The 20,720-nt window shown below is 40.7% G+C and overlaps 1 protein-coding gene across 15 annotated transcripts in view; it reads left to right on the forward strand.

Annotated features, from left to right (window-relative positions):
* Positions 1–2,970: 2,970 nt before the first annotated feature.
* RGS7 (regulator of G protein signaling 7) overlaps positions 2,971–20,720 on the forward strand; it is a 548,216-nt gene continuing 530,466 nt past the window's right edge. For 14 of the 15 annotated variants that reach the window (XM_078357252.1, XM_078357254.1, XM_078357255.1 and 11 more), the window contains exons 1-2: positions 2,971–3,260; positions 4,335–4,461. Coding sequence is in view for 10 of the 15 variants with exons in the window: in XM_008985749.4 (XP_008983997.1) it covers positions 4,384–4,461 (78 nt within the window). In the remaining 5 variants the exon portion in view is untranslated. Of the gene's footprint in view, positions 3,261–4,334; positions 4,462–20,720 lie in introns of those variants that run through there. The other variant, XM_078357258.1, reaches the window with a different exon arrangement.

Raw genomic sequence — 20,720 nt, forward strand, 5'->3', positions numbered from 1 at the left:
CTACTGTTGATCAGCTGTGCTGGAAATTGGGAAGATTGGGTGTGAAGCTGGGGAGAGCCGGGATATGCCAGAACCTTCTCTGCATGTATTATCACAGCAAATACAGAGACCTTGAGAGAGGAATAGAGACTGTTTCACTCTGTTTACCAAATCTTGTACAAATTCCTCCCTGGACAACGGTACTCATATGCATACAGGCAAGAGGATCCTGAGAAACTTTGTTCCAGCTAATGAAGTCGACAGCGTACAAACCACAACTGCCACTTTTTGGCTATATTGGTTGTATTGGGAAGTTAACCCAAACTTTCTGATCCTCTCCTTCCCTACTGTTGTGTTGATGTAAAGGGGATAACTATTATAACTACCTCTATAGGATCGTTAGTAAGAATTAAATAAGATAATGTAAAAATCCATTACAGAATACATGGCTGGATGTGGTGGCTCATGCCTGTAATCCCAGCACTTTGGGAGGCCAAGGTGGGTGGATCACCTGAGGTCAGGAGTTCAAGACCAGCCTGGCCAAAATGGTGAAACCCTGTCTCTATTAAAAATGCAAAAATTGGCCAGGCATGGTGGCACACACCTGTAATCCCAGCTACTCAGGAGGCTGAGGTGGGAGAATCACTTAAATCTGGAGGTGGAGGTTGCAGTGAGCCGAGATCGCACCACTGCGCTCCAGCCTGGGTCACAGAGCAAGACTCTGTCTCAAAAAACAAACAATTAAAAATACAAAAGAATGTATCAGACTACTCTTACTAGATACATCCATTCATGTCATTAATGTATGTTTATTGTGCATCTGCTATGCCCTAGCAACTTTATGCCTAGGATACAAGGCAGTGGCAATAGCTTTGTAATCTTAAAGCTGAATGAGACATAAATTAGAAATTCAAGTTGAGATGTAAAGTGAGCACTTGATAGACTGGATTTCAGGGGATAGGTCCACGTTAAAAATATACATTTGGAAGTTATTAGTGTTAAGTAACGAAACACTGAAATGTATGAGACTGAATTAGGTCACTTTAGGTAAAGTGCATGTCTGAGATTCGAGACATTTCAGAATTTGGGGGTCAGAAAGATAAAGAAGAACAAGCAATAAGGGTGAGAAAAAGCAACCAGCAATACAGAAAGAGAAATAATAGAGAGTGGTGTCCAGGTTTATTTATGCTGAAAAGTCAATTTTTACGACAGCTGAAAATTGACTATCAGCTTAGCACCATGGAGGTCATTTAACAAAATGGAACAGGTTCAAGATGGAGTGGAAAGAAAGATTTTGGCATAAAGGGAAGCAGGAAAGTAAGGTGGCAATAAGTGGAAAGGGTGTCGAGATATTTTATATATATGTGTGTGTGTGTGTGTGTGTGTGTGTGTGTGTGTGTGTGATTGGCTCTATACTGTTAGTTGGCTGTTGAGAATGATCCATCAGTGCTGTGCTTGGGTACAGATTTCTATGACAGTGGAACTTTTACCCAGAGATGCAAAGAAGGAGAAACCTGCTTCCTTCAGGTGGTTCTCTCTTAGGAGGAAAACGGTCAAACTGAGGGAGCATGCCCAGTAATATTTGCAAATTTATTAATCCAAGTCACTCAAGTTGCATCAACTTCTCAGGAGTAGTAGACTGAGTAAAAAGGAAGAGGGGGGCTTAAAGGGGGAGAAGTAGATTTCAGGGAGAACAAGAATGTTAAATAAATATTTAGAGATGCTGAAAACAAAGAGAATTTTGCTGAAGATTCTAAGTTCCAGAGGATACAGTGGAAAGATGTTGGAAGTTTACACATCTTTGTATACAGTGGGAGACAGGTCAGACCAGAGTGTATGTGGTTTGGGACAATATTTCTCCTGCAGTACTTGGAACAGGAGATTTAGAGAAATATTTGCTCCTTGGGAGAAACCTGACAAGACCTGCATGTGGCTGGGGAAATACACTGGTCCACAGGGCCCCCTGTTTCAGTAGCAGTTCTGATCTGCCTAGACCAGGGGGTCAGGAAGGGCTGACCTTGATTATCTTCTCCCTCTGTCCCTCCCTCTCCTCCACACCTAGCCCAGCAGAGGAAGGAAAACTAGATTTACAGTTGCCCAGCCCTTCCTCTGGAAGCAAAGGTTGCTTTACTACCACCAACGCAAAAGTGATTTGTCTCCTTCATGTCGTTTTAATCCTTGCAGAATTATTTGTGGCAGCAATGTGAAGGAGGATTAGCCCCTCAGACCCTCTTTGAAAATTGCTAGTGGACAAGGGCAGTGAGCAAGAGGAAAGTTCCTCTGAGCATCTTGTGTTAAAGAGAGAAGCCAGGCCCTGGGGATATTCCTTCAGTTTCACAAGTGGCAAGATTTTCACCCCTGGTTGGCAGCTTTCAAATTGGTTCCCATTTCTCCAACTTAGGAAGAAGCTGTGAAAGCCGCAGGCAAGCGGGGATGAATGATTCATTTGGTCCTGGCCATTTCCTTCACTACTGGGATGTCTCAGTATCTATCCACTCTGCTATTTGAGCATAATAATAATAATAATAATAATAATAAATTATCTACTTCTCTAGGACATTCAGCGGAGTCGTTAGGCACGTGATGAAATCTCAGGTTTCACGGGGCTCCATCCACCCATCCATCCGTCCATCCGTTCACTCGATCACCCACCTGCCCACCACCCACCCTTCCATCGCGAAGCCTTCCTCCCTTTCCGGCTTACACTGGGCGTTAAACTCCGGTCTCTCCAGGCCTCCGGCGCACGTACACACGCGCGGGCGGGCGGGGTGTGCGGAAGCGCGGGCCACGCCGGGGGCAGGACTGCAGCCTCCCGCGGGGCGCGAGGGCGGGGAGGCCGGGGAGGCCCGGGCGGCGTGGCGGCGGCCGAGCCGAGCCCATCCGAGCCGGCACCTTCGGACGCCCCTGTCCCACGTGACCGTCCCTCCTCCCTCCTCGCAGTCGCGCGCACGGGCCGGGCATCTCGACTCCCGCGCGCGCTCGGCGGGTCCCAGTCCCCGAGAGAAGAAGCGGAGGAGGGAGCGAGCCGGCGAGGCAGCCCAGGGGAGCTGGCGCGAGTGGCGGCTGCCGGAGCCGCCTGTGCACCGGCGGCAGCGAGGCCAGGCGAGGCGAGGGTGGCGGTCGCCCGAGCGGTGGGAGCCGGGGCGGCGTGGAATCCGCATCCGCCGCGAGTGTGATGAAGCTGCCCTGCCTTGCTGCTCCGCTCGCCGCCAGCTGACACCGCCCGCATCCAGCCCGCCCGGGAGGGGAGACGCCGTGGGGCCGTGACCTTGGCGGAGGAGGTAAATAGGGGAGGCGGGCGGGGAGAAGGCAGCGCCCCCCCCAGAGCCCTCTCGACCCCCGCCCGCACCCAGCCCTCGCTCTGCGCAGCGGGAGCGTCCGCGGGCGCAGGGCGGCCGGCCCCGGGAACCCCGCGCCGGGGCAGGGCTCACGGGCGCTGCGCGCACCCCGCGGTCCGTGGTGCTGAAACTGCCGCTCGGCTCCGGCGGCCGCCGCGGCGCGGGGCACAGCCGCGCCTGCCATTTGCTGCTGCCGGGAGAGCGAGCCGGGGGAGCTGGGGCTTGCCTGTCTTCTCTGCGCTTCGGCTGGTGGCTCTGGAGGCTTCTGCACTTAGGCTTTTACCCACGGTGCCCCAGGTAATTGCCTGCAGGCTTGACCTCCCGCTCGTTCTCGTGGCCGGGACAAATTCTGGTGTCTTCTTGCAAAAATTAGGCAGGATTACCTCCTGACTTCCGAAGCGAAGTGGGGAGAAAGGAGAGCAGCCGGTGGCTGGCAGCGCAGTCAGGTGGAAGTAGGCGAAGCATATACTCTGGGTCTGTGTGGGAGACCCGGGGGAATAGAGAGGAAACCCATGCGCTGGAGAAGGACTCCGGGAATGGGCCTCTCCGATGTGCTGCATGTGGGGACGCTAGACAGATACCTGGGAGAAAGTGTGCTACCCTGCCCCCCACCCCCATTCCTCGGTGTTGTCCTGCCCTTTTGGGAAAACATCACCAAGTGCAGATGCAAGTATTGGGAGAGAAAAGAACTCTCTGTACTAGGGAAATGCTAACCATGAGTGTTTAGGGTGAGCATCCAACACTTCTCAAAATGAGTATTCAGAAAATGAAGTCAGCTACGACGATAACCTAATGGTTTTTTCTCCCGGTAGACTGTAGTTTCTTACAATTCCTTAAGGATATTGTAGGTGTAAACTCATTTTTTAAAAAAATCTATGTCCTGTGTCACTTTCTCCAGCCAGCCCCAGTTTGTGAGAACGCTTTATGTGGGGTGGGTGCTGTGAATGATGATGAATCAGGGGGGTCCCTTAAGTGCTACCACTGGGATCTCACAGAAGTCTCTTTAACCCTTTGCAGGGCAGACTGATAATTCCTGTATCTGAGAGTGGACCAAGTTTTGGGTGACATGGCGCAGGGGAATAATTATGGGCAGACCAGCAACGGGGTGGCCGATGAATCACCCAACATGCTGGTGTACAGAAAGGTAAGTGTGTCTTCATGTCTTCAGTTTCTTGGAAAACAGGAAACTTCTGGCTTTCTTGATTTTTTTCCCTCTAGATCAGAGTATGTGTCAACTTTGTGGCCTTGTGGATTCCCCAAATCATCAATGATTACGTGGTATATACGTGAAAGTGATCTGATATTCTCAAGTGATGTGTACGTGGAGAAACACAGTGAAGTAAATGAGGCCTCACATGTTCCCTGCTGGTTTTGCATAGATTATTCTGTCATGAGCAATAACAGGAAGTTTGGGCATTCCAGATATTTTGGTTGTTACACACATAATTTAATAGCATCCATAATAATTTTAGAAGCTTTTTCTTATACTCCCCTCTAAACATTTATGTTATAATAATTACATAAGCGAATCACATTTCAGAAATAAAAAGAGACCACTTTGCAGTTCTGTGGCAAGAGAAAATGTGTTTATGTAAATGTATGTGGTTTAATAATTTTGCTCTTGACTAAACAATTCTAGTTTTTTTTTTGTCTTAGCCTAAATTATTTTTTACTTTCTGTTATTTTTATGTTTTGGGGTATTTACAGGTATTTATATTGTAGTGCCATATGCCTGTTAAATCATTAAATAATATTTATCTTCCAGAGTTGCTTTTCTTTTGGCCACAAATAGATTTGACAGCTTTATAGAGTCTATTGCAATGCTGTCAGCAACAAACTTTTTGACACTGAGCAACCATAATAAAGATGGATTTGAATATTTCATGTGCTTTCAAGTGGTTGCTTAGGTTATCATCAACAATCTTACTAAAATTAGGGATGCAGTATTCTTCTGCACCAATCATTTTTTTATTGCATTGTATAGATGACTTTTTAAAGTATATTATCTGGAGTGCTTATTAGGCAAGATTTCTTTAGTCAACACTAACAGTTGTTAAAAAGGAAGTAATGCTTTGAAACACCCCAAATTGTTACAGGTTTTAATTAGAGAGAGCCCATTGAAGAGTTCAGGATACTTGCATTTATTTATTTTTAAGCAAGAGGATCAGAGCTGTTTATGAATAAAGATTAAAGAGTATGTGCTACTTTAACCTGCACTAAATCAAAACTTTTCACCCATGTAGCCATTCATAGGAATATTGCTGTGGCTTTAATGGGAATAAAACAGTTAGCATCCCGGCACAATGCTAACTGTTTTATTCTCTAGCCTTGGTGAACAGCACTACATTGTGTACCTATGAATGCATTTATATGTGCCTGAGATAAAACAGTATGATAGGAAAGATAACTCAGGACTCAGTTGTCTGTATTAGTCTTAAAGCATTCCAACTGCATAAGTCAGGAAAATAATCCAATTGCATTTTAATTATTAGCATTGTATTTTTACGTTGATTGAAATGACTGGATACTTGTCTATTCTATTTAGAGTTGGTTTTGAAAAGAAATATTTTGGGGGCAATTGGGTGGTTTTAAAGAAGTCATAATTTGTATTGTTTGGTAAGACTGAATATTGTAATATGCAAGCCAACTTTTAATGTGAAGAACAACAAAAGAATTTTGAGTTCTATTTTATGGGTGTATTATAGTAGTAAGCTATTTCTGTTAGGCTGAACAATTGGATTCCCTCTCTGTTTCCCTTTAAAAGATTAAGGGCTGAGTAGACCGGATACCTAGTAGTTGTCTTCATTGGAAACGAACTAAATATGCAGCAACTAGTGTGTGTCATTCAGTCAGTTATTTTGAGAACAATAAAGTAAGAAGACAGGGATTTTAGAAATAGTATCTGACTGTTTAGTGCACCTGAGCCTCTGTTGCCAATTTTGAGTTTAATCAAATCCCCATTAATTCTACTTTTAAGTGATCAGACTGTAATGATTTCGAGAATGCACTCCCTCGTTTTTTAAAGCGTTATTACTTTGTCGGTTCAGCTTGGAACTGCCTGTGCTACTCATTTTTCCCTTCCTTTGTTAGCTGTTTACTTAGGGTTAGTGATCACATATAATTTACTTTTCAAAGAAAGATTTTCCTGATAAATCATTCTTGGAAAAAATAACCCCTTTCGGTAAATTTTACTCTTAATGCTTACCTGTGGATTGTCTGTCTATTCTTGTGTTCTCTGAGCATATATTTTTTTGTTTTTCTTTGTGATAGAAATAACAGTATATAAATATCAGGGAATGTATAAAGAGACACAGAGTCCTTGCTTGTCATTTGCTAGGTATCAAGTCAAACGGTCTATGTCTGTGTGTAGACATAGATTGTGACATCACAAATTTTATGTGTCCATTATGCTTCTATGTTTTGTATCTTATATGGGCTTTCCATTCAATATCTTCTCAGTAGAGCCAACTTTTAATGTGAAGAACAACAAAATAATTGGAGAGGGGTGTTGGTTGAATATGTGTGTTAGGATATTTCAACTGCTCCACCTTCATAAAAGAACAAACACTAGATTGTAATGTTTATTAGTCAGGAAGTCCATGAAAGACTTAGAAAAGGACTTCAGTTCCAATAAGACATTGCTTAGTAACAGTGGAGAGAAAGGATAGGGAAATTGCTGTTCTAGCGACTCATGCTTGTTTTCCCTTTCTACTTCACTGTTGAAGCATACCTCTTGACAGTGTGTTCTGAACTGGCAGCATTCATTTCCCTCCCCGTGACACCTCCTGTTTACTTATTGCTTATGACTCTGATGATTTGCACACACTCAAGATACGCATGTGCTGTTGCCATTTTATCTTTATAGGCTATTGGTTTCCAAAGTGGAATACAGAGAAAAGCTGGGATGTGTGAATTTCTTGTGTGTGTTTGATGTCTCTCTCATTATCCTCTTACAAATTACAGGAGTTTTTCCAAATCTCAGAAAATTCTGGGGATCTTTTTTTTTTTTTTTCTGTGGGGAAGTCCATAGGGATCTTATGGGAAAAAATGTACAGTGGATAAAACTCTGATTGTTAAGGTAGAGTGGATGTCACCATATTGAAGGGTACAGGTGACAGTAATGCTGCTTCATGATCTGAATTAGGGTTGCTGCTTGCAAATCAGTCTCAGATGTTGGCCAGTAGCTTTTTGGCATAATACAGGGAGTCTCATTTGATGTCAGAGATACATTTAAAAAATACGTATGGGCAAAGTATTTGCCTTATCAATTCTTCTATTGAGAATGCTGTCTTTTTCATAAGCAGGTGATTAAATCACAATGGTTATGTTGTTTTATGTACTTGACGACATCTTATTTAAAAGCACATAAACTTATGAGACTTGACTGCTTTTATTCCTGGCACTTTTTAGGCTTCCTTCAGGCAGGACCTTAGCCGGATTAGAACTAGAAGTATCAACTTCCTTAAGAAGAGACCTGACTAGCTCCAACAAGTGTTGGATTCAGAGCAGCTTCTTGAAGAATCTGTAGAGGTGACAAGTCAGAACTCAATGTTACTTGGTGTTGATGGATCTTAAACACTATCCCCTCTTTTGGACGGCTTTGGACAAAACTCTCCTTTGTGGGAATGGCACTGGCCGTAAAGAACAACTGAGTACAGGGAGAGACATTCCAGATTTGGTGTCTGGCCAGCATGCTGTCCACTAGACAGTATACATCACTTTTAGTCCAGCAGCCGACATTCCTGCATTTGAAAAACAAACTCTCTAGGGCACCTTGGGGCCAGTGCTTCAAATTGGCTGGAATGCTGGCTTCTCACTAGCAGGACTCCTCAAAATGTTAATACTTTCTGATATTATTACAGCAATCATTTATGCTCAAGCTGTCAGAAAAGAAAATGAAAATGTTTTTCCTCATTCATTATCTTACTGCAGTAAACATGGCTTTGGAAATAACAAACTTATCAAGTTCACTCTTCCTCCCCCTCCTCCTTCCCCTCATCTTTCTCCTACTCCTGTTCTTTCCTCCATTCTATTCTCCTGTCTCTTCATCCTTATGTAGTTGCTTGCTTTGCATTTGTTTGCTTTTAGTTTTTCTTTTCAGACTTACGGTTGAAGACATAATTTGCACTGTTTATTTATTGTAAAGGAGAAAGCAATGTCTTTGCAAGAAGTGAATAGATGCCAGCCTTGTTACCTGTGAAGCTCAGGACCTGGATAAATCTTTCAAATATGGTATCGTGGTGGTAGTGGCAACAGGTTATTATTTTAGGGTTAAGATTGCTCCATTCTGTTTTTTTTTTTTTAAATCAGGGTCTTGCTCTGTTGACCAGACTGGAGTGCAGTGATGCAATCATAGCTCACTATAACCTTGAACTCCTGCGCTCAAGCTATCCTCCCACCTCAGCCTCCTGGGTACCTGAGACTACAGGTGGGTGCCACAATGCCTGCCTAATTTTTTTTTGTTTTTTGTTTTTCTAGAGATGGGGGTCTCACTATGTTGCCCAGGCTGGTCTTAAACTCCTGGGCTCAAGCGATCCTCCCACCTCAGCCTCCCAAACTGCTGAGATTACAGGTAAGAGCCACAGCACCCAGCTATGACTGTTCCATTCTTGCAGAGCAAGACAAGACCACTGGCTTTCCTTACATGATGTCAAAATGCGAGCGGTCACCCAACCAGGAAGAGTATTTATGCAGATTGACTTGACCTAAACATTGTCTTTGAAAGCTACTTCCAAAGTCAGTGTGCTTTGTGAGAGGAGACGTACTTCCCAGAAAGAGGAGCGGCTTGATTTCTTCTTTGGAAGAGACTGGGCCACAGACATTCCTAGTCTCTTAGTGGTGAGCTAGCTGACATTTTCTATATTAACTCAGTGGATTTGTCAGTACAGGATTGCCCATCTGGTCAACCTTGAGGGTGTTGATACTTCTTGCTTAAATCCCCATTTTGAAAAATAATATTTGACTTTCCTTTTTATTTTTGAGATGGGGTCTCATTACGTTGCCCAGGCTGGTCTTAAACTCTTGGGCTCAGGTGATCCTCCTGCTTCAGCCTTCTGAGTAGCTGGCATTGTAGGCATGTACCACAGTGCCTAGTTGATCTTTAATATTTTCAAATTTTCGTTTTCTTAATCCGCCTGTGTTTACTACCTGTTAGCAGAGTGAGGAATATGTACAAGTGACAACAAGACCCACTAGAAAAAGAAGGAATGTGTGTAAAAGATCATTATGAAAGGCATGGTCCTTTTAAGCCCTCAGATTTCTGAATTAAGGGCTCAGATGGGAGGCAGGCACTGATGGAAGTATCTTGCCATTTCTGAAAAGTTTTTAAATGGAGGGTCTTTTGTAAATTAGATATTTGAAAGAAACTTTCTGAACCAAGGGATGTTGTCTACTCTAAACATATTTAGACCTGTGTCTTCCTCAGTGATACTCATGGTGAGGAATATCCTCACCTGAGAGAAGATAGGACCATCATTGATATTTCCGTGATGATATTTCTTGATGAGAAGTAGATAGAAGGATTTTGTGAGTAATAATTTCGTGGTGAATTTGGGTAGTAGTTGCGATTGGAGCAGGGGAGTCTTTCAGGGCTGAGCTCTTTCCTCACCAGTTGTTGTTTCTCAGTGCTGTTTGTGGGATCACAGTAAGGATTTGTGGCCTGACTTTTATTTCTTTTATTTCCCACCTGCAATCTCCCTGAATCTAATTGATCAGAGGAAAATGCAGATGTGCATAAGAGAAGCTCTCGAGGGATTTTATTACCTTCTAATAGCCTCTGTGGTTCTAGTGAGTGATGGAAAGCAGGATATTTTTAGGAAGTGTGGGTGACAGAATGTGATCACTGCAGAGAAAGTGGAAATATTTTGAATTTGGACAGTTTAGTGACTTAAATGTTAAGTCTCCTTAAAAACAGGACTGTGGAAAACAAGCAACACAAATAATTGGCCCTTGCTTTCCACTTCATGACAGTGATAAGGAGACATATGAATGTCAGGGTTGTGCAGGCTTCTAGCCTACAAAATATCAACTTAATTATAAAATCATTGTAAATGATAGAGTGGGTTCCCAGTTCCTTAGGAAACAAAGGCCCACTTCTTTCTGCAGTTTGCCCACAGCAATGCGCGTTTAACTTGCCTTCTTCTTAATGCCCTTTGTCTTGTGTCTAATTAACAAAAGTCTTAAGACACTGGAACCCTGCCAGACAACTGTGAACTCAATTCTAGCTCCGTTGAAATTGCCACCTGGTCTAGACTAGAAAATATTTGGGCTGAGTGGCCTACCTAGAATGATAAATTGTTATTTTGTCTTCTGGAAAAATATACAGGAAATGGCAGTTTTGTGAAGTTAGCTGGGTTCTTAAAAAGTTTGAGAGCCTTCCTTTCTTTGGTTCTTTCTGGTGATTAACAAGTAAACGTTTCCTGAAGATGGCAACGGGTGGAAATGGAGGAAGTATGTGCACTGGAATTGGGAAGTCTTGGTTTTAAATCTCAGTTCTGCCACTGTTTAGTTGTCTAGCTGTGGGTTAGTGACCTAACTCCTTTCACTGCAGTTTTTTTTTTTTAATCTACAAAGTGATGAAAAATAAAAACTGTTTTGATGTTTTCTTCATAAGGCTGTTTGGTGATAAAATGAGATAGCCTGGGGAAAGTGTCTTGCATAGAACCTAATATATGTTAGTAACACCTGCTATTATAATTAATATTATATTATTTTATTATACTATTTAATGAAGATTATTAAGCATCCAGTATGTGCCAGGTGAGGTACCATATGTTACCATATTTTTTGATAATGAAAGAAAGGTGAACATTTTCACTACCTCCAGGCATATTTTTCTGGTAGGATAAAGAGGTGGGTTCTGTAGGACATGTTGGTAATATTATTTTTATGATACTTACAATGTCCTGTCTTATATTGTCTAGCCCTATCTAGCTAGCTTCCTCTACTCATTAATGGGGAAGTTTTTGGAGTCTTGTCTTATATGTCTTTGAAGCCTGCAAATTATTTGGATGATATGCAAACTATATAAAGCCTTAGAATCCAGGAGTTTCAGAGGTGAAAGGAAGTTCAGAGTTTATCTACTTCTTCATTTTGCAGATTATACAATTTAGGATCGGAGAAGTAACACAATTTGTCTGACATCACATAGCTTGAATTCAGGTCTTTATTTATTTGTCTTTCTATGGCTTCTCTTTCTCTCTCTGTCAATAAATTTCCTAAGACTGTGTTTGTAATTTAGTGTCAGTGAATAATCAGCATCCTGGTTGCTTTGTGGACATCGCGGATTATACCAGGATGTCTAGTCAACCACTTTAAATAGATTAGGTGTTTTTTCCTCTGACCTGTAGGTTAGTTCAAATTTAACTTTAAATAGTCTTGGTGGCTAATGGCCATTGGATTGGACAGCACAGTGACAGAAAATAAAGGACTCTGAACAAATAGTATTAAGTCCAAGAAAAGCGATAAAAGAATATGCTGTACTTAGCTTAACAGTTGCATACGGTGCTTAAAACAAAGTAGAGCTCAACAAATGATTTTTTAAAAATAAGAATACAACAGAAGTTTTAAAAGAAGACCATAGACCATGGCCTTGTAAGGGAAGGGTAGATGTCGTGCCACATGACACTGAATATTTACTTCGTTTATGACTTCTTTTCTTTGAAACTTTCAATGGTCTGAAGTAGGTGGCTCTCCTAACATCAGATGACATAGGTTGTCTTTCAGTAAGACAGAAGCCTGCATGTGCCATGAATGTACGATGCAGGGTGTTTATAGGCCTCAGATGATTTGCTGACATTAAAAGTATTTCAGTTCATCTCTATTTCTTTCTTTCTTTCTTTCTTTCTTTTTTTATTTAAAGCATTATTGCATTCATTCTTTTTTTTTTTTCCTTTTTATTGCATTTTAAGTTTTGGGGTACATGTGCAGGACATGCAAGATAGTTGCATAGGTACACACATGGTAGTGTGATTTGCTGCCTTCCTCCCCTTCACCCACATCTGGCATTTCTCCCCCTGCCATACCTCCCCAGCTCCCCACCCCGCTGTCCCTCCCCTATTCCCCGCAATAGACCCCAGTGTGTAGTGCTCCCCTCCCTGTGTCCATGTGTTCTCACTGTTCCTCACTTGCCTATGAGTGAGAACATGTGGTATTTCATTTTCTGTTCTTGTGTCAGTTTGCTGAGAATGATGTTCTCCAGATTCATCCATGTCCCTACAAAGAACACGAAATCATCGTTTTTGATTGCTGCATAATATTCCATGGTGTATATGTGCCACATTTTCCCAGTCCAGTCTAGTATCGATGGGCATTTGGGTTGGTCCCAGGTCTTTGCTATTGTGAACAGTGCTGCAATGAACATTCGTGTACATTTGGGTTGGTCCCAGGTCTTTGCTATTGTAAACAGTGCTGCAATGAACATTTGTGTACATGTGTCCTTATAGTAGAATGATTTATAGTCCTTTGGATATATATATATCCAAAATGGGATTGCTGAGTAATGGGATCCAGTAATGGGATTGCTGAGTCAAATGGAATTTCTATTTCTAGGTCCTTGAGGAATCGCCACACTGTCTTCCACAATGGTTGAACTAATTTACACTCCCACCAGCAGTGTAAAAGTGTTCCTTTTTCTCCACATCCTCTCCAGCATCTGTTGTCTCCAGATTTTTTAATGATCGCCATTCTAACTGGCATGAGATGGTATCTCAATGTAGTTTTGATTTGCATTTCTCTAATGACCAGTGATGATGAGCATTTTTTCATATGTTTGTTGGCCTCATGTATGTCTTCTTTTGTAAAGTGTCTGTTCATATCCTTTGCCCATTTTTGAATGGGCTTGTTTGTTTTTTTCTTGTAAATCTGTTTTAGTTCTTTGTAAATTCTGGATGTCAGCCCTTTGTCAGATAGGTAAACTGCAAAAATTTTTTCCCATTCTGTTGGTTGCTGATTCACCCTAATGACTGTTTCTTTTGCCGTGCAGAAGCTGTGGAGTTTGATTAGGTCCCATTTGTCTATTTTGGCTTTTGTTGCCAATGCTTTTGGTGTTTTGTTCATGAAGTCCTTGCCTACTCCTATGTCCTGAATGGTTTTGCCTAGATTTTCCTCTAGGGTTTTTATGGTGCCAGGTCTTATGTTTAAGTCTTTAATCCATCTGGAGTTAATTTTAGTGTAAGGTGTCAGGAAGGGGTCCAGTTTCTGCTTTCTGCACATGGCTAGCCAGTTTTCCCAACACCATTTATTAAACAGGGAATCCTTTCCCTATTGCTTGTTTTTGTCAGGTATATCAAAGATTGTATGGTAGTAGGTATGTTGTGTTGCCTCCGATGCCTCTGTTCTGTTCCATTGGTCTATATCTCTGTTTTGGTACCAGTACCATGCTCTTTTGATTACCGTAGCCTTGTAGTATAGTTTGAAGTCTGGTAGTGTGATGCCTCCTTCTGTGTTCTTTTTGCTTAGAATTGACTTGGCTATGTGGGCTCTCTTTTGGTTTTATATGAAGTTCAAGGTGTTTTTTCCAGTTCTCTGAAGAAGGTCATTGGTAGCTTGATGGGGATAGCATTGAGTCTGTAAATAACTTTGGGCAGTATGGCCATTTTCACGATATTGCTTCTTCCTAACCATGAACATGGAATGTTTCTTCATCTGTTTGTGTCCTCTCTTATTTAATTGAGCAGTGGTTTGTAGTTCTCCTTGAAGAGGTCCCTTGTGTTCCTTGTTAGTTGTATTCCTAGGTATTTTATTCTCTTTGTAGCAATTGTGAATGGCAGTTCGTTCTTGATTTGGCTGTCTTTCAGTCTGTTATTGGCGTATAAGAATGCTTGTGATTTTTGCACATTGATTTTGTATCCTGAGACTTTGCTGAAGTTGCTTATCAGTTTCAGGAGTTTTTGGGCTGAGACGATGGGGTCTTCTAGATATACAATCATGTCATCTGCAAATAGAGACAATTTGACTTCCTCCTTTCCTATTTGAATACCTTTATTTCTTTTTCTTGCCTGATTGCTAGCCAGAGCAATCATCTCTATTTCATAGCATCTCTGAGATATATCATAGCCACTCCATTTCTTGTCAAGACTGAGCAAAACCCAGAAGCTTCTGGGTAAAAGGGATTTAAAGTATTTAGAACCCTTTCTGAGAATTTCAAGTTGAGGCATAGGAGGAATCTATTTTTTATAAGCTCTTTTCTCTAGTCTGTGTCTCTGAACTTTTAAAGGAAGGCAATAGCCCATGAGGAGGTCATAGTAATGAAGGGTCAAAGGACTCTGAGTCAGAAGAGCTGGATGTGAATTTGACCCTACTTCTGCATAGCTAAATACCTTTTCTAGGTAAAGGAGGGAGCAGTGTGGATTCTTTAGTGTGTTCTGATAACCACGTGTCACTACGCACTTCTTTGTGTCTTTACATCTCCTCCTGTTGCATTTTAAAGCATTTTTATAGTAGTTGGTTTTGCCTGATAAAGCATTTTCATAGGAAAAAAAAATGCTATGTAAGCTTGGTCAAGTTTCTTAACTTCCCTAAGTGTCCTTGCAAGAGCCATCTTTGTAAGATGCTTTCTCACCAAGTCTTTCCTTGCTTGCTGTGTGTCCGCATGGCCGCAGGTCATTTAGAAGCCTAGCTGACATGATTTCTCGTTTGCTCATTGCGAGAAGACGATCAAGAACAATACAAAATCTACGTGCCCTTCATTGTCCACACAAAGCTCCCAATGTCAGCCAAACTGGTTTTGTAGAACTTTTTTTCTCTGGAAATCTATGGACACTTTTAACTGTTAATACTTAAGATGGTGTATGCCAAGGGATTTTGAAGAATATTTAATACCATATAGAAAGAAGAGATTCTGACGAATATGGCTATTAACACATAATTAATATTATTACAGTGTTTTTCTCTTTGAACTTTTCTAGGTACTTTTGCTCTGGAGATCATTGTCATTTGTCACTTGTTCTAAATTTTATATTTGGTATTTTGTTTTTAGGCTTTTGGTTGATTATTAATTATTGAGTATTTACTTACCATGTGCAGGTCCGTTGCATGTATGACTCATTTTCTTTAAAATAATCTTCCACATTGGTTATTAGTATTATGTTTTTCTGAAAACAAAGAAAAAAAAAAACAAAAAAAGAAACTGAAAACCAACTTACGCTAAGTGAGTGACCTCCCAAGATTAGTGGCAGAACTGTCGAGTTCTGTGAGGCTGGCAACACCTGTTTTTCACTGCAGTGTCTCAGGACCTAAAACAATGGCACACGATAGGTGTCCTTGAATACTGGTTGTATAGATACATGAATGAAAGAATAAAATAGGGAATGAATGCCTGGTGCAAAGTTCCTGCTTTTGCCTTTTTACTGTGTTGCTCTCTAGATAAGTACGTGAATGGACAGGAAATTTGGAATTCAAGTCTGTTAATTACATATGCACTCGGTCTTGGCTGTGTATGGGACAGCTATGTATGTAGTAAGTGCTAAAGATAGAGTTTTGGACAGTGCAGACAGGTCTGAACCATCACAGAGCTTATTTTACCATGGCAAAGACAGATGTCAAGCCACTCATCATAAGGTGAGTAATACTATGAAACAGGAAGAACTGAGTGATATAAGTTACTTACTTTTGGTTTTCTAGTTTCTAAAATAAATATTATGTTAACCTCTATTTTCTGTTGGTAGTTCTTTTTTTAACAAATTTTATTTTTATTGCTCTCTGATAGCACATAATGTAATAGAAACACATATTTTCAGTATGTTTTCCATTTGATATTGAAACTTTGCACGTTGAAAAACAGAAACATTTAAGTATTAATTTTTTATTTTCGTTTATGGTTTCTTTGATTTGGAAATTGGAATTTGGAATGTTTTTCTTCTCCAAGATGCCATGGTAGGTCCTACAGTTTATATTGCAAAATACAGTATCTAATTGAATTTATCTTTTAAGTAGGAGCAATATCCATTTTACTCACTTTTATAATAGAAAAATAGGTGTTAAAAACTCAGGTATTTCTGGTTGGCACAGTGGCTCATGTGGTAATCCCACCACTTTGGGAGGCTAAGGCGGGCGGATTATGAGGTCAAGAGATCAAGACCATCATGGTCAACATGGTAAAACCCCGTCTCTACTAAAAAATACAAAAATTGGCCAAGCATGGTGATAGGTACCTGTAATCCCAGCTACTCAGGAGGCCGAGGCCTGAGAATCACTTGAATCTGGGAGGCTGAGGTTGCAGTGAGCTGAGATTGTGCCACTGCATTCCAACCTGGGCAACAGAGCAGGACTCCGTCTCAAAGAAAAAAAGTAGGTATTTCCAGATAAATATACAATCATGTTAATATGGTGGTTTTTACCTTTCTAAAAACTATTGTCAGGGAATTCTGGTATTCCACCTTCGTGATTATGTTAGTTTTCAATACAGTATCATGTCATAGTTCACTGTCTACCTTTTTTGTTTTTAACTTTTATTTTAGGTTCTAGGGTACATGTGCAGGTTTGTTATATGGGTAAACTCATGTCATGGGGGTTTGTTGTACAGATTATTTCATCACCCAGGTATTAAGCCTCGTTGTAACCCAATAGTTATTTTTCCTGATTCTCTCCTTTCTCCCACCCTCCACCCTCTGATAGGCCTCAGTGTGAGTTGTTCCCCTCTATGTGTCCATGTGTTCTCATCATTTAGTTCCCACTTACAGGCGAGAACATGCAGTATTTGGTTTTCTGTTCCTGCATTAGTGTGCTGAGGATAATGGCCTCCAGGTCCTTCCATATTCCCACAAAAGACATGATCTTGTTCTTTGTTATGGCTGCATAGTATACCATGGAATATATGTACCACATTTTTCTTTATCCAATCTGTTATTGATGGACATTTAGGTGAATTCGATGCCTTTCCTATTGTGAACTGTGCTACAATGAACATTTGCGTGCGTGTGTTTTTATAATAGAATAATTTATATTCCTCTGGGTATCTGAGTGCCTAGCACAGTGCCCAAGGTTTAACAGCCTCTGACACTTAGTAGGTGCTTAGTGAATTAACTAAATTGAGCTTAACTAGGGTTGAAACTCCTCAGGGATTTACTGGGACAGATGAAGCAAAGGTATTGATCATATTCCTTAAAAAACAAAGTATCTCTGTTTATAAGTTCTCAATCAGGGTTCTCTAATTCTGGCAACTCAGAATTGATGAATTTGTCTAAATTGGCTAGCAAGAAAGAAGAAGAAATACGCTTGCAATTCAAGAAATGTACTTGTTAAGCTGAAGGACTTGTAGCCAGACCGCCTGGGTTAAAATGCACTTAACATGAACCCAATTAGTTTACCTTTTTGAGTCTGAGTTTCCGCATCTGTAAAATGGGAGTGAGAATCATGGGTTGTTGTTAGTATCACGTGAACAGTGCATGTCAAGCTTGTATAAGTAACAATTCTTCAATGTATGTTAACTGTTCATTATACATGTTCAGAAAAGGGACATGGACTTTCCTACAAATGGCAGTGATGACATCTAAGGAATATTTTCTGTTAACATTTTTCTTCATTATATTTTAGAATTTGCTGCTCTTCATTGGCTCGATATTTTTGTTTAAAACTGTTATATATGGTAAACATAAAGCAGTATTTAAAAATGTTCATTGCGGCATAGTTCAAACAAATACAAAAGTGAAGAAAATAATATAAAGAACCTTCGTCCACCCATCACATAGTGTCAGCAATGGTTCACTACAGGTAAATTGTATTTCATTTCCTCTTCCCCACTTCCTCTATGTCCCAGTTGATTATTTTGAAGCGAATACCACAAAATGTATCATTTAGGATATAAATTTTTTTAGTATGTACATAAGGCACCTTTAAAGAAGATAAAGGTAAATAAAATTACTCTATTATTGTCTTGGGTCCTTAGGATAGTAACACATCTTACTCAATGTACTTTAATTTTTTTCATATTTATGCAAACCTATTGTTCTTTCATTTTTCTTTTTTTTCTATTGTGTTAAAAATATATAATATAGGGCCAGGTGCGGTGGCTCACTTGTGTAATCCCAGCACTTTGGGAGGCTGAGCTGGGTGGATCACGAGGTCAGGCATTTGAGACCAGCCTGGCCAACATTGTGAAACCCCATCTCTACTAAAAAAAATACAAAAATTAGCCAGGTGTGCATGCCTGTAGTTCCAGCTACTCGGGAGGCTGAGGCAGGTGAATCACTTGAACCTGGGAGACGGAGGTTGCAGTGAGCCAACATCGCAGCGCTGCACTCCAGCCTAGGTGACTGCACACCAGCCTGGGTGACAGTGCAAGACTCTGTCTCAAAAAAAAAAAAAAAAAAAAATATATATATATATATATATATATATATATATATATATATATATAATAAAATGTACTATTTTAGCCATATTTAAATGCACAGTTCAGTGGCACTAAGTACACATCAACCATCATCACCATCCATCTTCAGTACTTAATCTTCCTAATCTGAAACTCTGTACCTATTAGACAATAATTTCCAATTCTCCCACCAGCCCCATCGCAGTCACCATTTTACTTTCTGTCCCTATGAAATAAACTGCTCTAAGTACCTCATGTAATCAGAAACATGCAGTATTTATTCTTTTTTGACTGGCCTATTTCACTTGTATTATTTATGACTGGCTTATTTCCCTAGTATAGTGTCCTCAAGGTTCATCCATGTTGTTTTACATGTGCCAGATTTTTTTTCTCCTTTGTAAAGACTGAATAATGTTCCTTGGATTGTATTTACTGCATTTTATTTATTCATTCATTTAACAGCAGGCAGTTGAGTTATTTCTACCTCTGACTATTGTATATAATAGTGCAGTGAACATAAATATACAAACAATCTGTCTTGAGTCTCTGCCGTCAGTTATTTTGGTCTACACCCAGAAATGGGATTGCTGGATCACTTGGCAATTGTACTTTTACTTTTTTGAGGAACTGCCTCACCATTTTCTATAGTTGTCGCACCGTTTGACATTCCCACCAGCAGTACACAGAGGCTCCAGTTTCTCCACGTGCTCGCCAACACTTGCTGTTTTCTGTTTCTTCAGTAATAGTCATCCTAATGGGTGTGAATTGGTATCCCATGGTGATTTCGATTCACATTTCCCTAATGATGGAGCATCTTTTTAAGTGCTCATTGGCATTTATATATATTCTTTGGACAATCCATCAGCTTTTAAAGGCAGATTGGATTGTCAGCAGTCAGGAAGGGCTTTGGCCAGTGGACCATACAACCATTAAGATTTCTGTCTAAGCAAAATTCTATTGTTTTTGCTTAAATTTCCAAGCTAGCTTTTGATAATGGGGAGGTCTTTAAAGTCTTCGTACATTTTGTAGTTGCTTTACATTTACTTATTAGCTCACTATCCACTGGGAAAGATGAACTCAGCTCCAAAGCGAATTTGCAATTTCATTAGCAATTGAAATAATCTTACGGAAGTTTTTTCCCTTCTTGTAGCACCCATTTGACCTTATCAGAGCATCTAATGTTGCTTTCATTTACTGAGATCTCCTTTGTCACCACTGGACATTAAAATAGCCTGTGGGAAATCTCTGGCCGGAGATAATATTTTTAGCTGCTGGTGTGCTGATGGGCCTAATATTTTCCTATTTCTGCTTTTATAGTGAGATTTTTATGATATTCACTATTTGCCATAGGACTGTTATTTCTAGCTGACTAATATCCGGGCACTATAATCATTGAAGAGTACCAGAGGCTGGGTGTGGTGGCTCACACCTGTAATCCCACCACTATGGGAGGCCAAAGTGGGCAGATCACTTTAGGTCAGGAGTTTGAGACCAGCCTGGCCAACGTGGTGAAACCTCATCTGTACTAAAAATACAAAATTAGCTGGGTGTGGTGGTGTGCGTCTGTTAATTCCAGCTACTTGGGAGACTGAGGCAGGAGAATCACTTGAACTCGGGAGGTGGAGCTTGTACCTGACTGTGGATTTGAATCCAGGCTCTCTCACTAACCAGCTTTATGAATTGGTCAAGTTACTAAACCTCTCCATGGCTCACTTTCCCATCTGCAAACTGGAGTAATAGCAGTACCTGCCTCTTAGAGTTGCCGTAGTGATTAAATGAGCAAAGACTTAGCAGAGGGCCTGGCACACAATAAATGCACAATGTTAGCCATTGTTATTGGGTCTGTCTGTTTACCTCTCTCCTTCCTTCCTATTGTAGTTCTCTTTTTCCTTCCTTTTCCTTCTTCTTTGCCATTATTTTTAATCCCAATAGTTTAAAGGATTAGCAGCATGTAAACTCCATATAGCCTTTTACACTGAACATTTTAGTTTTAGTAAATATGACAAATTATGTTTTTCATTTTACAAAGTATTTTTACATGTTTGTACACATATTCCCATGTATCTGTGAAAACCTGTGCCGTTGTTATGCAT

Source organism: Callithrix jacchus, chromosome 19 (genome assembly GCF_049354715.1).
Source record: "Callithrix jacchus isolate 240 chromosome 19, calJac240_pri, whole genome shotgun sequence".
In the NCBI taxonomy this organism is placed as follows: domain Eukaryota; kingdom Metazoa; phylum Chordata; class Mammalia; order Primates; family Cebidae; genus Callithrix; species Callithrix jacchus.